The following is a 14,757-nucleotide window of genomic DNA, read 5'->3' on the forward strand; positions in this document are numbered from 1 at the left end:
GTTTTTCTGTGCTATCTTTTCTTTCTGTACACTCTGCTTACTTTTCAGATGTCTTATTTATTCTTTGAATGAATTCATCATTTACTTAACTTCTTTGAGAGTGCAGTTAGCCATCTAGCATTTTCCTTAGAGAAACTTTTTTCCAGAAGTATGTGCTTCCTATACCTCTGTATAATTTATTCCTTCTTTTCATGATACAGAATCTTGTAATTGGTTCTTTTTTTATTTTTACTTTGTTTTGTTTTATTAAAGTTTCTTTCTCTTATAACTGGTATTCTACAAAGACTATATTTTGGTTTAACAAGGTTGCTCTTTCTTAAAAAACAACTTTCCTCTTTATTTTTAAAGAAAAAAATGAGTTCTCATTAAGTAGGTCAAGTGGTGACAGTTTTATGTGTTCTATATGGAAATGCTATTAAATGGATACCCTGGGACACGTGAGTGGCTCAGTTAGTTAAGCATCTGCCTTCAGCTCAGGTCATAATCCCAGGATCCTGGGATCAAGTCCCGCATCAGGCTTCTTGTTCAGCAGGGAGCCTGCTTCTCCTTCTGCCTGCCATTCTCCCTGCTTATTCATTTCTCTACTGCTGCTGCTCCTAAGTTCAGTTTTTCTGTGCTATCTTTTCTTTCCTTACACTCTACTTACAAATAAAATCTTTAAAAATAAATAAATAATAAAAAGAAAAATGATGGAGCGCCTTAGTGGCTCAGTTGGTTAAGTGTCTAGCTCCTGACTTTAACTCGAGTCATGATCTCAGGTTCATGAGATTGAGCCCCAAGTTGGGCTCTGTGCTGGGCGGGGAGCCTGCTTAAGATTATCTGTCTTGGGCCCCTGGGTGGCTCAGTCAGTTAAAGTGTCTTCAGCTCGGGTCATGATCTTAGGGTCCTGGGATCGAGTCCCACATCAGGCTCTCAGCTCAACGGGGAGTCTGCTTCTCTCTCACACTCTCCCTTTGTGTTCTCTCTCAAATAAATAAATAAAAACTTTAAAAAAGAAAAGATTCTCTCCCTCTCCCTCTGCCCCTTCTCCCCTTAAAAAACAAAAAACAAAGACAAAGAATGACCTGTTTAGAATTGGTAAGAGCATCTGTCTTTATTCCTGTTGTTATCATTTCAGATGAAGATAAAGCACATTAGAGATTCTGGAAATATTTTTGTTTTTGAAATAAAAGCCAGAGAGGCAATCTATCCTATTTTCCCAGCTCTAAATTCTTACAGTATACTTCTTTTTTTTTTTTTTTTTTTTTTTTTTTTTTTTTTTTTTTAAAGATTTTATTTATTTATTTGACAGAGAGAAATCACAAGTAGGCAGAGAGAGAGGAAGGGAAGCAGGCCCCCTGCTGAGCAGAGAACCCGATGTGGGACTCGATCCCAGGACCCTGGAATCATGACCTGAGCCGAAGGCAGCGGCTTAACCCACTGAGCCACCCAGGCGTCCCTACAGTATACTTCTTGACCTTCCTGTGCTCTGTGTTTTGAACATTACTGCTGAAACCATTAAAATTGGATTTTTGAGATGTTGGAATGTTCTCTTAAAAATAAAAATTTAGGGGTCTCTGGGTGGCTCAATTAGTTGGCACGGGTCATGATCCCTGGGTCCTGGGATCGAGCCCCACATCTCCCTCTCCTCCTCCTCCTGCTCATGCTCTCTCTCTCTCTCTAATAAATAAAGCCTCTGCCTTCAGCTAGGGTCATGGTCCCAGGGTCCTGGGATCGAGCCCCGCATCAGGCTCTCTACTCAGCGGAGAGCCTGCTTTCCCCTCTCTGCCTGCCTCTCTGCCTACTTGTGATCTCTCTTTCTCTGTCAAATAAATAAAATCTTAAAAAAATTTAAGTTAAAATTAAATTTAAAAAATATATTATTCTAAATTATTCTAAAACTATAGATTATTAAGATCTGTAGCAGACCTAATTCCTGGGTTATTGCTTGTTTTTGTTTGTTTTTGCATTGTTGATGTGGCAGGGATAATACGCCCCGTGTGTTCTCTGTAGTCACTGCCTGGTGTGTTGCTGGCATGGAGTAAAAAGTAAATATTTAAACAAGTGAAGGAATGGATGATAGAAAGATGATGACAGTTACTTCATAAAACAGTCGGTTAGGTTAATTCAGTAATATTCATATTTCATTTTCCTTTTTTAAGGCTACTGATGCCCGGAGGGCTTTTCCTTGCTGGGATGAGCCTGCCATCAAAGCAACTTTTGATATCTCATTGGTTGTTCCTAAAGACAGAGTAGCTTTATCAAACATGGTATGTATGTATGTAAGTATATTGAAAATTTGAACAAGTGTTTAGAATATTTAGTTTGCTGGTTAGATGTAATAGCATGAAACCACCTAGCACAGTGCTTGATACATAACAGGAACACAGATGGTCGTCATCTTTATGTCCAGTAAGCCCTCTTTTTTTAAATTCCCTTATTTGGAGTTTCCTTCCTCATGGAAAAAATTTCTTATAATTTGGAAAACTAAAAACATGATGAGTTTAATAAATATTGCCTGAAAAAAAAATCTGACTTTCTTATTAAGTGCCGAAAGATACAGCCATATATGAAGTGTGTTTAGGTTTCTGGTTGATTGTATTCTTAGAATATGCTCTCTTCACTGATGTCATTATCTCTTTCATAAACAGAGTAAGCATTTACCTCTTGAAGTGTATTGTTTAACACAGAGAGTGCCCAACAGCTGGTCATAAGACTCTGGGAACTTGGAAAAGCCTACTTTGAAACTAACTGGTTTCTGCCTCCTTTATGGTAGAGAGAATTCCATAGAGAGAATGCCGTTCTCTTCTAAAATATTTCTAAAAAGGAGGCTAATATATTAAACTGAAATACTATTTTACAGTTTAGTATGAATGAATTTATCCCATCTGTTCTTGAATAAGACTTCCTTGGAAGAAAGAATAGAGAGGTCTTGAGAAAGTGGAGACCCTGAATAGGGAAAAAAAAAAAATAAGGCAGAGGGGGGTGGAGGTTGGTAACAACAAAGAGAAATTAGGAACTCTATTGGTAAAGTGGAGATTCCTCCACAAATTTGTTGAGTCAGGCTTGGTATAGAGAATGTTCTAAATTTAGATATCTGTACCCTTTGAAATGTAGATTTTACAATTACCGTTTATAATAATTATTGCCTTCTATCCTTATTTCACTTGGAAAGTGTTGAGGTCTTACTTAAAACATCCCAGTGCCTGGCATATAGTAGGTATTCAAGAAAAGTTGCTTCTTTTCTCTCATAGATCCCTGGTAGTTTTAACACTTCAGCCCCCAACTTCTTAGTGTTTCCTTCTTAATAGGAGAGATTTTGATAGCATAAAAGCAGTAGATGAATTGGGATAGATAAGTAAGACGTGCTGGAAAGGGGGAGGGAGAAGCCGCACATATTTTTGGCTAGTATTTGCTTTAAGATATTTAATGTAAATCTTTTTAAATTTTCTTTTCTTTTTTTTTTTTTTTAAGAATGTAATTGATCGGAAACCATACCCTGATGATGAAAATGTAGTGGAAGTGAAGTTTGCCCGCACACCTGTCATGTCTACATATTTGGTGGCATTTGTTGTGGGTGAATATGACTTTGTAGAAACAAGGTCAAAAGACGGTGTGTGTGTCCGTGTTTACACCCCTGTTGGCAAAGCAGAGCAAGGAAAATTTGCGTTAGAGGTAAATGTACTTGAAGAGGATTGTTCCAACAGTCCATAACTCCAGGTTGGGGAATTTACATTTCTGATCAATTACTAGTACAATTATTTATAATTTAGTCTGAAATTTGTTGTGTACTTTGGGTTTATTTTTAATAGAATTTTGAAGCTACCAACCTTGGTGTCACATTAGCATTTTGTAAGATAATGATTAAGAGAATATTAGAGTGGAATTTATTTATCCACAGAGTGCTTGGGAAAAGATGTAATGTATTTTTCATACCAATATATTATAAATGGATTAAAGTTTGGCCAACATAACAAAAGCCAAAGACTTGGAGGTAGGGTTCCCCAGGGTTGGTTTCTAGTAACTTGAGATGCTTTGGCTTGCAACAGGATTCCTTTGTGGATTTCTATATGAATTACAATAAAATATTTATCAGATGGTTCTTTTGTTTATACTTTTGTAGGTTGCTGCTAAAACCCTGCCTTTTTATAAGGACTACTTCAATGTTCCTTATCCTCTACCTAAAATTGATCTCATTGCTATTGCAGACTTTGCAGCTGGTAAAGTAAATTTCATTTTATTGCTGAATTGTAATAACTTTTTTGAATTTTGTGATTTTGAGGAAGAAGTATGTACATATATCAATAAATGTTTATATTTATTTTATGAAGGTGCCATGGAGAACTGGGGCCTTGTTACTTATAGGTATGTTAATGATTCATTACCCTGCCTTATCTTTTCAGTCACTGATTTCATAAGAGCTTCACTGTTAATCACAGTTGAGTAGCTTCTGCTTTATGATCTGCTGTAAATTTTCCTACCTCCCCCACTTCTGCACACATTTCAGGAACGCAGATGAACACCCTCTGGTGCTACTATCAGATTATAAGATTTTAAAGTGAGCATCTGGCATTAGTAACATTTTTAGATCTATTTTTGGCTGAGTTTCTCATTTTGGTACCTCCTCTTCCTCCCAGGAGTTTCATAGTTATTTTTCCAGCTTGAAGAACGATCTCTGCTTTAATGTTTTCTAGCCAAGTTTTTACTTATCTGTCACCACAATACAAACATGTGGGTTGTATAATTTTTAAAGCAGGATCTGTAAACAAGCTTTTGCCCCGCCTTCTTTGATGAGTTAAGTTTTGGACAGCCTGCTCAGTGTTCTTGTTGGGACTGTGGAATGCATCTCCCCCCCCATTTGCCACTCCCCTTCTTTTAATGGAAGGACTGTCTACTCTCTGTCTAGCACAATAATCCCTAATCCTTTAGACAAAGCTTTTTAAAACTTTCAGACAACTGTCCTATTTACAAACTTGATGATTAAACTTGTGTCTCATCTTTGATCTTCTGTTGTATGAATTCTGTTGGAATAGTCCTTAATCTTCCCAGAACTTTTTCTATTCTGTGCACTCTGAGGAAATGTTTTTTTGATATCTCTAAAACCTATCTTGACCATCTTATTTACTGTTTGACTCTCCCTCCCCCATTTGTGTATGCCTCCTTTTATTGCAATACTTAACATTGTTTAAAAAAAGGTTTTTTTTAAACACAGGGAGACTGCATTGCTTATTGATCCAAAAAACTCCTGTTCCTCATCACGCCAGTGGGTTGCTCTGGTTGTGGGACATGAACTCGCCCATCAATGGTTTGGAAATCTTGTTACTATGGTATTTAATATTTTTAAGTGCTCAAATATATTTATCTTCATCCTGCTGCACATTATTTTGGCTACATAGTATTTCAGGTTTGACTGGAACATAGTACTAAAAAATGAATGAGAGAAAAGCTTTATTTTAGAATGTCTGCTCAGCAGTGTTTATCAGATAACTTTGTCAATCAAAAGAATGTGGACAGTCTTTATTCAACAGAAAATATTTCCTAAACTGTTGTAGAATTTGCCTGCAAATGGTGAAGTCATAATACTATGGTGAGAGAAAGAGACTCCTCTTAGGTTCAGAGATTCCAGGCTAACTGTAGTTTCTTGAGCATATTTATTATGTAAGTTAGGTAGCTGAAAAGTAACCTGAACATAATCCATTAGGTTGCAATGTTTTTAGGAGTCAGTTTTCTCATTGCTTAAAATGTTAAGTTGAAATTTGATAGAAATGAAACTAGGGAGTAACTGTTAAGTAGAATAAAATTTCCAGCTGTCCCATTGAAATTATTGTTTATTATGTTTGCAGTGAATTTTACAGTGTTTGCAGTGAATGATCTCTGTTCTCAAGTCTTGACCTTTCCCTCTCACTCCAAATAAGTACTCTCTATGTTGGCTAGTTGTGTTAGAACTTGGGAGCAGAGTTTAATGAGTTTGAACTAGAAGTCCTCTATAAGGAAAGAACTGGAAGTTCTGGAGCCAGCCAAATTCCCTGATAGCATTTTAGGCTGCCAAAGAGCAGAACCTGACTTGGATGTTAGTTGGGTCCATATGTCACAGGAATAAGCAAGACAGTAAGACATTTAGCAACCATTACATGTCTGAGGCAGTTTTTAAAGAACGCCAGCCCTTGAAATTAAACCATTTCCTTTTGCTTTAGATGTTTAAATTTTTACTTGGGGCTGAAAAAAAGTTTTGAAATATAATTTCATGTGGAATTAAGTATGCTGGAACGTGTATTCCAACATGTGCAGAAATATTCTCCTCTCCAAATGTAGCAAGTTCGTTGCTACCAATTTTTTGTTAGCTTTGAGCAGTCTTTATTTTTTATGATTTTATTTTTAAACTACCAGCAATAAATTTTAGTAGGGAAAATGTGCACATTCTCATATAGCTTTTAAACAACTTTTTACTGAATTGAGTGACCTTATAGTTATTAGATGCCAGTTGTTTCTTTACTGAAATTTAAGGGCTCATGATAAGTTGGTGAATAATGAGCTCTGTACCAGCTTATCTTCTTGGAAGCTACTAGTTAAGTAAGTGTACAAACCACTTAGATAGGCTTTCATCACTTAAATATTGAAAATATTTGATCTTTTCAGAATTTTAAATGCCTTTTTTCTTTTCACCATTACATTAGTCTTTTAGCATATATCTTGGATTCTTATATTGCTTTCTTTTTGTAAGTGATTTAATCAACTTTAATGAAACAGAATAAAATCTCTTTCTAAAAAGTTGATTTTTTTTTAAAGTTGGTTTTATCTTTGACTCATTTATATTCTTTGTCCATTTTAATGTTTAATTTTATTAGCAGGTGAGAATTTTATAATCTATAAGTACTTAAACACCGTTCATTACTGAACTACTTATGCCATGAAACTTCTGTTAATTTTACCTAATCTTTTTATAAGCAGTACTACTTTTCTATTTATCTAGAAAGTTTTAACTTGTCAGTCAGTCATTATGGAAATCTTTTCCAGTTTTCCTTGTTTGGTTCTGGTAGCTTTCTGGTTTATTCAACTAAATTTTACCTGACCATATATATAGTCTCTTGCCTCCATTTACCTGTTCTCTTCCTCTTTTCCGTATAAAGGCTTTCTCCCCTCCCTCCCTCCCTTTTCCTTCCATTTTTTCCTAGCTTTGGTAATAGAGTTACTTAGCTATGTTTTGAAAGGTCCCTTAGGCCTAATGCCAAAATCACCAGTTGGCCTTCCTTAGCATCTCTTTTAAGCATCTTTTCTGTTTAGAGATGTGAGTTATTTACTGAATGTTTTTTCCTGAATTTTGGCTTATTAAAAGTTGTAGAGTATAGTGGGAGGGACATGTGAGTTTTTTAAATTAGTGGAATGATAAAAATTTTGTTTTCTTTATACATTTATTTCTTTTATTTTTAGGAATGGTGGACTCATCTTTGGTTAAATGAAGGCTTTGCATCATGGATTGAATATTTGTGTGTAGACCACTGCTTCCCAGAGTATGATATCTGGACTCAGTTTGTATCTGCTGATTACACCCGTGCCCAGGAACTTGATGCTTTAGATAACAGCCATCCTATTGAAGTGAGCCATACTTTTCAGCCATTGTCCTTTGCTCTCATTTCTAAAGAAATAAGTAATTTTTTATAGACATACTTAGGAGCCTGAAAAGAAAGGAAAATTGCGTGGACAATTCACTTGTTTTTTTTTTAGTTCATGTTTTCAGTCTTGAAATCTCACAAGACTTAATAATTATGTTTCTTTTTAAGGTAGGCAGCGTAAGAATTTTATCTTTGTAGAGGCAAGTGCTATATACCCATAAGCATTCATTAAATACATTTTTATTGACTAGTATGGGAGAACCATGCTTGTTGGGCAGTATGCACAAGAGAACATCATGATTCTATTGTTTGTTTCAAAGAAAACTGAACATATTCTTTTATTGTTGTCATTGTCTGTTTCTATATATATTTTATTTCTTTTGACTTAGCCTGTCCTTATTTTGGCTAGTTTAGATGGACAAATTTTGCCTCCAAAGAACTAGACTTACAGTCTACTTTAACATATTTAACCAGGCTCCTATGTAATTGTAAGCCATTACAGTTGCAAGAAATCAAATGTTTCTCATTTCTTCCTTCCTCCCTCTCCCAGTTCCCCAATAAAAAGATCCATGGTGATTTGCCTCCTGGCAAAGCCAAGCCAAGACCTGGAGAGATGATGGGGATCATGTTCTATGCATTTTATTACTGTTAGTTACTACACTCTTTTTTAAGGGTCATCATTATGTATTCATGAGTGAGCTAAAGGCGGAAGAGTGTCTTATGAGTTAGGAGGGTTTTCCTAGAAAGCTTTTTATGTCATTCGGTATTAGAGGTTGTTCGTTTCCTGTCATAACCCTGAATCACACTGTCTGCCAGGTCAGTGTGGGCCATCCTGCTGAAGTTGATGAGATATTTGATGCTATATCATATAGCAAAGGTGCATCTGTCATCCGAATGCTCCATGACTACATTGGGGATAAGGTAAAAAAGCCATTTTAAAAAGTCTTCCATCCTTTTATGGTGAAATCACACAGTGTTTTGCATGGGGAAAAAAGTGTCTACATTTATTTAGATTAAGTTCCTAAGTAATTTTTCTAGACTCTGGAAGGATATTACCCTGATCTGGCTTATCTTTTTTTCTTTTTAATATTGACTCTTACGGTCTCTTAGATGAATGATGTATAAATGTGTTTGGGGGATGTGTGGGAGGCTGGTATAAAAGTTAAAAACAGACATGCAAGGCAAAGAGGATGCATACTTAAGTAAAAGACAGTAGACATTATGACAGATAGTTGTTTTTCAGTAAGTCTGACACTCAGCTAATTTGAGTAAATTAGCTTTTGAGTACTAATATGCAAATACACTATAAATACCAAGGTCTTAATCTCCTGGATTTTAAAAATTGTGTTTTCTCAGGACTTTAAGAAAGGAATGAACATGTATTTAACCAAGTTCCAACAAAAGAATGCTGCCACAGGTAATCTTTAAGAGCTTGAGATAGCAGTGAAGAGGAGGTGTTGGCACTCTATCCAGAGTGGGACATTTTTTCCAAATGCTTAACCTTCCTTGTGATAGATAGGAAACAAAGTTGACCTGTTTGGTGCCATGTGTTAAGTGATGGATCAGCATGAAACAGAACCTGTTATCCTACCGGTCCCTCTCTAGGACTCTGCTCTCCATAGCTCAGTGTCCTGATACCTTAGAGAATCTGAAGAGTTTGGTTTACCTTACCAGAACTTGTTCTTTTTGGTGGCTCATTGGGGTTTTTTTTTTTTTTTTTTTTTTTTTGGCCCAAGTTGACCATTGGCCATTAAAATTGCTGCAAATTAACCATTTTTTAGTGAACTTATGAAACTAGTTCAGTGAGTTTGAGTGAAGGTTTAAGATTTTTAAGTGGTTTAAGAGTGTGTAGTGATCTGTGATTTACTGTGTATGGGAGCCAAAAGAAAGAATAAAGGTATGAGTTGACTGAAGATAAAAAGAGCCAGAGTTGGAGTTTTGAGTTCTTCAGTGAACAAAAATAGTTTAAAAGCAAGATGTGTGTAATGTCACTAATACCTAATAGAATGACAGAAGTTCAGAGAGGGCTGGCCATGGGCTGTTTCTGAGGTTTGTAACCCATGAATTTAAAAATACAGTATATCTGCCCTCTGTTCAGGACATGATGTAGGCCTGACACTCTCTCCTCCCACCTCCCCAACCCCCCACCGTAAATTTCCATCTCAGTTTATAAGAGAGAGGCATTCCATTCCTTAAAGCAGAGCTACAGGGAAATGTGCTCCTGTAAGTTTTCTGAGTCTTTAGCATGCCCACATGTAATACCTGAGGACAGAACCTTATAGTGCTTAAGCTGTAACATACATGCCATGACCCAGGGTCTGTGGAAGTGTTTGTAGTTCATTTGGTCTGGGGAGAGACCGGAGGATCTGCCTAACAAGCTTCCGGGCAAAGCCGGTACCTCTGGTTTAGCCGCCACCCTTTGCACAGCGAGGCCTACCTTGTACTATTTCTTGATTTGCTGGTGTTATGAAGGACAGTTGGTAGTTCAGACACAATGCAACCCCCATCCATGGTTTTGATTGTCTCTCTTCACTCCCCTTTGCTTAATCCATGCCTTTACGATCTCTCTCCTCAACTCCATAGTTGCCTACCAGCTTAGTACTTCTTGCCTGCCCCCCTCTCTTCAGTTTTCTCTCTCACCCTGAGGCTGCCCAGGGTCATCTTTTTAAAGCGAGTCTCTGACTGCCTCACCTGCTGATTAAAAACACTTGTGTTACTTTACTCCCCTGTACAGCAGAGCCCCTGGCAGCTAGCCCCGCCTACTGTCTCAGCCTCACTGCCTACTGCTCCCACACCTGGGCCTCTGTCTTATGCTTACTGAACATTTGCTGTTATTGATATTTTCTGTCTTTTCTTAATACTTTCTTCTTTGTACATAGGCCATTTATTCTACCTGGATTGCCCTTTTCCCTTTGTGAGTCTAATGAACAACTCCTCTTCAAAATGCAGTCCAAAAGCCTAACTCTCATGAAGCCTTTATTTTTTTGGATTTTTCTTGAAGGGCTTTTCCTCTGTTCATGTCCTCCTTCTAGTGTGTATTACAGTGTATTGCTTTTTTGTTTACTTGACCACCAGTGCTGTTTGACCGTGAGTTTACTGCAGCCTCAGAGCACTGAGTATTTTTTAACTTCTGTTAATTGAATGGGTATAATGGTTTTATATGGATTGTTTAGGGGTGATCTTGAAGATGTTTCTATTTGTTTCCATTTCTTCTTGTATGAATTTACCTGTTTGTCTTTTATTTATTAAAATTGGTGATTTTTTTTTTTTAAGTAAATTCTAGGCCCAGCGTGGGGTTTGAACTCATGATCCTGAGATCAAGAGTTGCATGCCCCACCGACTGAACCAGCCAGGCACCCCTATAATTTGTGATTTTTTTTTTTTTTTTTTTTTTTTTTAGTACATTGGAACAATTAAGGACATCTGAGACTTTTAAGACCAGTTTTTGTAATAGAGTTTATTTAATGTGGAGATGAGGGGACATTAATTTGACTCCTGTTTGTCTCCTGAACCTGAAAGAACCAAAGAATTGGTTAGCAAAAGGGGCACCTGGGTGGCTCAGTGGGTTAAAGCCTCTGTCTTCGGCTCGGGTCATGATCTCAGGGTCCTGGGATTGAGCCCCGTATCAGGCTCTCTGCAGAGAGCCTGCTTCCCTTCCTCTCTCTCTGCCTGCCTGTCTACTTGTAATCTCTGTCTGTCAAATAAATAAATAAAATCTTAAAAAATCTTAAAAAAAGGAAAAAAAATCGGTTAGCAGTATGATGTCAGGAGTTACAGAAAATTTTTGGTTTGTTTAAGAAAACAAAAATATAAACATTTTAGATTTTCATTGTTTGTGTTTATCTTCTAGAGGATCTCTGGGAAAGTTTAGAGAATGCCAGTGGTAAACCTATAGCAGCAGTGATGAACACCTGGACCAAACAGATGGGATTCCCCCTCATTTATGTGGAAGCAGAACAGGTAACCTTACAACAGACCCTCCAGTTCCCCTGCCGCGGCGTGGAATGAAATTCAGTCAGTGTCATCAGGTTTGCTTTTCTGTATGTTTGTATTCTAGGTAACATTGAACCCAGCCCTTGCATTGTTTCCTTGGCGATATATTATCTCTGACCGTTTGTCCCCCACATCATTAAAATCATACATACTTACAGGAGAAAACAAAGTGTTGTCTACTTTCACTGTCCCCAAGGAGAACTCTGTAAACTTGTTGATGTGTTGTTGCTGTTGTTGTTGTTGTTGTTTTAAGTTTATTTATTTATTTATTTAATCTCTATTCCCCATGTGGGGCTTGAACTCACGACCCTGAGATCAAGAGTTGCTTGCTCTTCTGACTGAGCCAGCCAGGCACCCCATGGTGTAAACCTAAAATGAACAACTGGGATTTATTCCAGGACTGCAGAATTGGTTTAAGCTCAGCCTTTGAACCAAGCTGTGTGCTTCTTCATGTTTATTGGTCACTCTGAAAATTTAAATTCCTGACATGCTAATCTAAGGTTGCACTTTTTAGAAGTGGAAGAGTCTGAAGACATAACCTCCCTCTATAAAGATTAAAACAGCTTGCTGTACTGTTATTTATTATGTATCCTTGTGGAAGTGGTAGTAGTTTTAAGTTCTTGTCTGCGTATAAATCCCTTCATTACGTACAACATGGCCTTTTATTTAAAGTATTGTTATTTTGAGGGGCGCCTGGGTGGCACAGTGGGTTAAAGCTTCTCCCTTCAGCTCAGGTCATGATTCCGGGGTTCTGGGATCCAGCCCCATATCAGGCTCTCTGCTCAGCAGGGAGCCTGCTTCCTCCTCTCTCTCTCTCTCTCTCTCTCTCTTTCTCTGCCTGCTTGTAATCTCTATCAAATAAATAAAATCTTAAAAAAAAAGTATTGTTATTTTGAGGACTAAATGAGAAGTGATGTCTTCTCCCATTATATAGTGTCGTCATCTTCATCACTGTTGCAGTTTGGGACACTTGGCTGTCCTGGTTTCACCTTCTGTTTTGTCACAGAAGTGTTGCCCCCACAAAAAAAAAAGTCAATACTACTATTTTAGCTTTTGTTTTTCCTTCTTTAGGTAGAAGATGACAGATTATTGAGGTTGTCCCAAAGGAAGTTCTGTGCCAGTGGACCATTTGTTGGTAAGCAAGTGGCTTTAAGTGGGAGTTGGTAAATGAATTTGAATACCATATGAGTAGTGTTCCAATTAATAGGAAATAATCCACTTTTCAGTATTTTTAATAGAATTAATAGAATTAAAAATAAGGAAAAAAATAAGGAAATATTAATGAAATAAAAATGAAATCTAGGAAATCAAAAATGATTCATGAGATATTTGTAGTGTTTTGATATTCTTTGATTTTTTAAATTCCCTGTTTCTGTGTATTATTGGAAGCTATAAGGAATAAATTAGGAACACCCAAGAAGTAATGTCTCTAGCCTTCATTCCTAAAAGAAGCCTTGGTGCACACTTGTATGGGTAGCTAATTTTTTTTTTTTTTTTTAATTCTTGGGCATACTAAGTAAGTGAACAAGTAAATAAATAAAGCCCAGTCATTATTTAGCATTATTATGTACCAGTTACCGTGCTAAGCAGTATAGCTTAGTAGTACTTAGAAGTACTGATCCTTCTTTTAAAGTCTTAGCAACCCCATTAGGTAGATAGTATTATTTCCTTTTTATAAATGAGGGAGCTAAGGCAAAGGTGGGTTAGTTAAGTGGCCCAAGGTCACCTATCTAATGAGTTAAAGAGTAGGAATTCAAACAAAATAGTTGGATTACATGAGTTTATACCTTTAACCACCACTCGACTCTGGTTTTTCAAAGATTTCTACAGGTCGTTGATTCTTTTGCTCAGAAAATTAGAAGTGTTTCTCTGTACCTTTCTCACCTCCTTTATAATAACAATTCTTAGTAAGGGGAGATGTATATCAGAATCACCAATATGTTTTTATGTTCCACCCTCCAAAATATGGTACACTCTACTAGGGTTAAGAGGTACAGCCTTCCATCCTTCCCTTGCTTAGCATTTAGAATTACTCTTTAAATAACTATGTCTGATAAGTTAGATGACAGGCTTGTTATCCAAAATAAATCCTTAAGTGTTACATTTTCTGTTTGCTGCCTCATAACAGTCTGCATGATAGGACTGACAGGATTTGCAGTTTTTTCAAACACTCTGTGACCAGTATAGGTAGTAATAAAACCGGAACTATCTCAACATTAGAAGAAAATTCTGATTTGTCGTTTAGCCTAATAGCATAAAGTATATAACTTATTAAGAGTTTACATTAACGCACTGGGCGGTGACTCTATTCTGTTCAGTATCTTAATTCAGAGTCTGTTTTGCTATCTGATACCTCAAAGGCAGTATGTTATCTGCCTTAAAAAAGTTTTGACTTTTAGCTATCACTTTTTAGTGGTGGAATCCATCAGCTCCAGGGATTGTCGTGTCTATCACAGAAATAAAATCAACCCTTCATTGTTTCAGGAGTATATATACCTGCACCTTAGAATGTTTTTAAATGCTATGTGAGAGCTTTTACGTACTCGAAATTTCTCTTAACAATAAAATCATTACTGTCTCTATTGCTCTGTAACAGGAAAGTGGCTCTTCCTTTATACTAGTATTATTCCGGTTGTGGAAGAGTTTATGTACCATTGAACATGAGCTGTTGGCTTAACAGTTAGACTCGAGTTCATGTGTAGGACGCCTGTCCTCTCTCTCCGCCTTACCCTCTTTTTCTTCCAGTGACAAACTATTTCTCAAGTTTCCTATTCGTTCTTCTTTTGCTTAAGGAGAAGACTGTCCCCAGTGGATGGTTCCTATCACGATCTCTACTAGCGAAGATCCCAACCATGCCAAACTGAAAATTCTGATGGATAAGCCAGAGATGAATGTGGTTTTGAAAAACGTCAGACCAGACCAGTGGGTAAAGGTGAGTCTAGAAATGGCCTGTTTTTATCTGACCTAAATTGATTGATTTCTGTCACTCCCCTTATGCATGTTATGGCTGGCTCTAAATTCTGCGTTAGTTTGGACTAGGACTTACAAAGACAGAAACGTAGGGCCAATTTTCAAATAATATGGTCTAGATATCTTCCCTTATGTCAGTTAAGGAAGTGATAGATAAGCAGATATTAAAAGATGGGATCAAAGGGGAAAAAATAGTAGATTATGT

General features: G+C 37.0%; 1 protein-coding gene across 3 annotated transcripts in view; it reads left to right on the plus strand.

Annotated features, from left to right (window-relative positions):
- The window catches only part of NPEPPS (aminopeptidase puromycin sensitive), an 88,307-nt gene that overhangs the window by 56,352 nt on the left and 17,198 nt on the right, over nucleotides 1–14,757 (plus strand). For all 3 annotated transcript variants that reach the window (XM_059149533.1, XM_059149531.1, XM_059149534.1), the window contains 11 exons: nucleotides 2,142–2,249; nucleotides 3,454–3,654; nucleotides 4,103–4,199; nucleotides 4,311–4,344; nucleotides 5,192–5,306; nucleotides 7,408–7,572; nucleotides 8,406–8,510; nucleotides 8,946–9,006; nucleotides 11,440–11,549; nucleotides 12,654–12,717; nucleotides 14,375–14,514. In XM_059149533.1, the coding sequence (XP_059005516.1) occupies nucleotides 2,142–2,249; nucleotides 3,454–3,654; nucleotides 4,103–4,199; nucleotides 4,311–4,344; nucleotides 5,192–5,306; nucleotides 7,408–7,572; nucleotides 8,406–8,510; nucleotides 8,946–9,006; nucleotides 11,440–11,549; nucleotides 12,654–12,717; nucleotides 14,375–14,514 (1,200 nt within the window). The remainder of the gene's footprint in view (nucleotides 1–2,141; nucleotides 2,250–3,453; nucleotides 3,655–4,102; nucleotides 4,200–4,310; nucleotides 4,345–5,191; nucleotides 5,307–7,407; nucleotides 7,573–8,405; nucleotides 8,511–8,945; nucleotides 9,007–11,439; nucleotides 11,550–12,653; nucleotides 12,718–14,374; nucleotides 14,515–14,757) is intronic.

Source organism: Mustela lutreola, chromosome 15 (genome assembly GCF_030435805.1).
Source record: "Mustela lutreola isolate mMusLut2 chromosome 15, mMusLut2.pri, whole genome shotgun sequence".
Classification (NCBI taxonomy): domain Eukaryota; kingdom Metazoa; phylum Chordata; class Mammalia; order Carnivora; family Mustelidae; genus Mustela; species Mustela lutreola.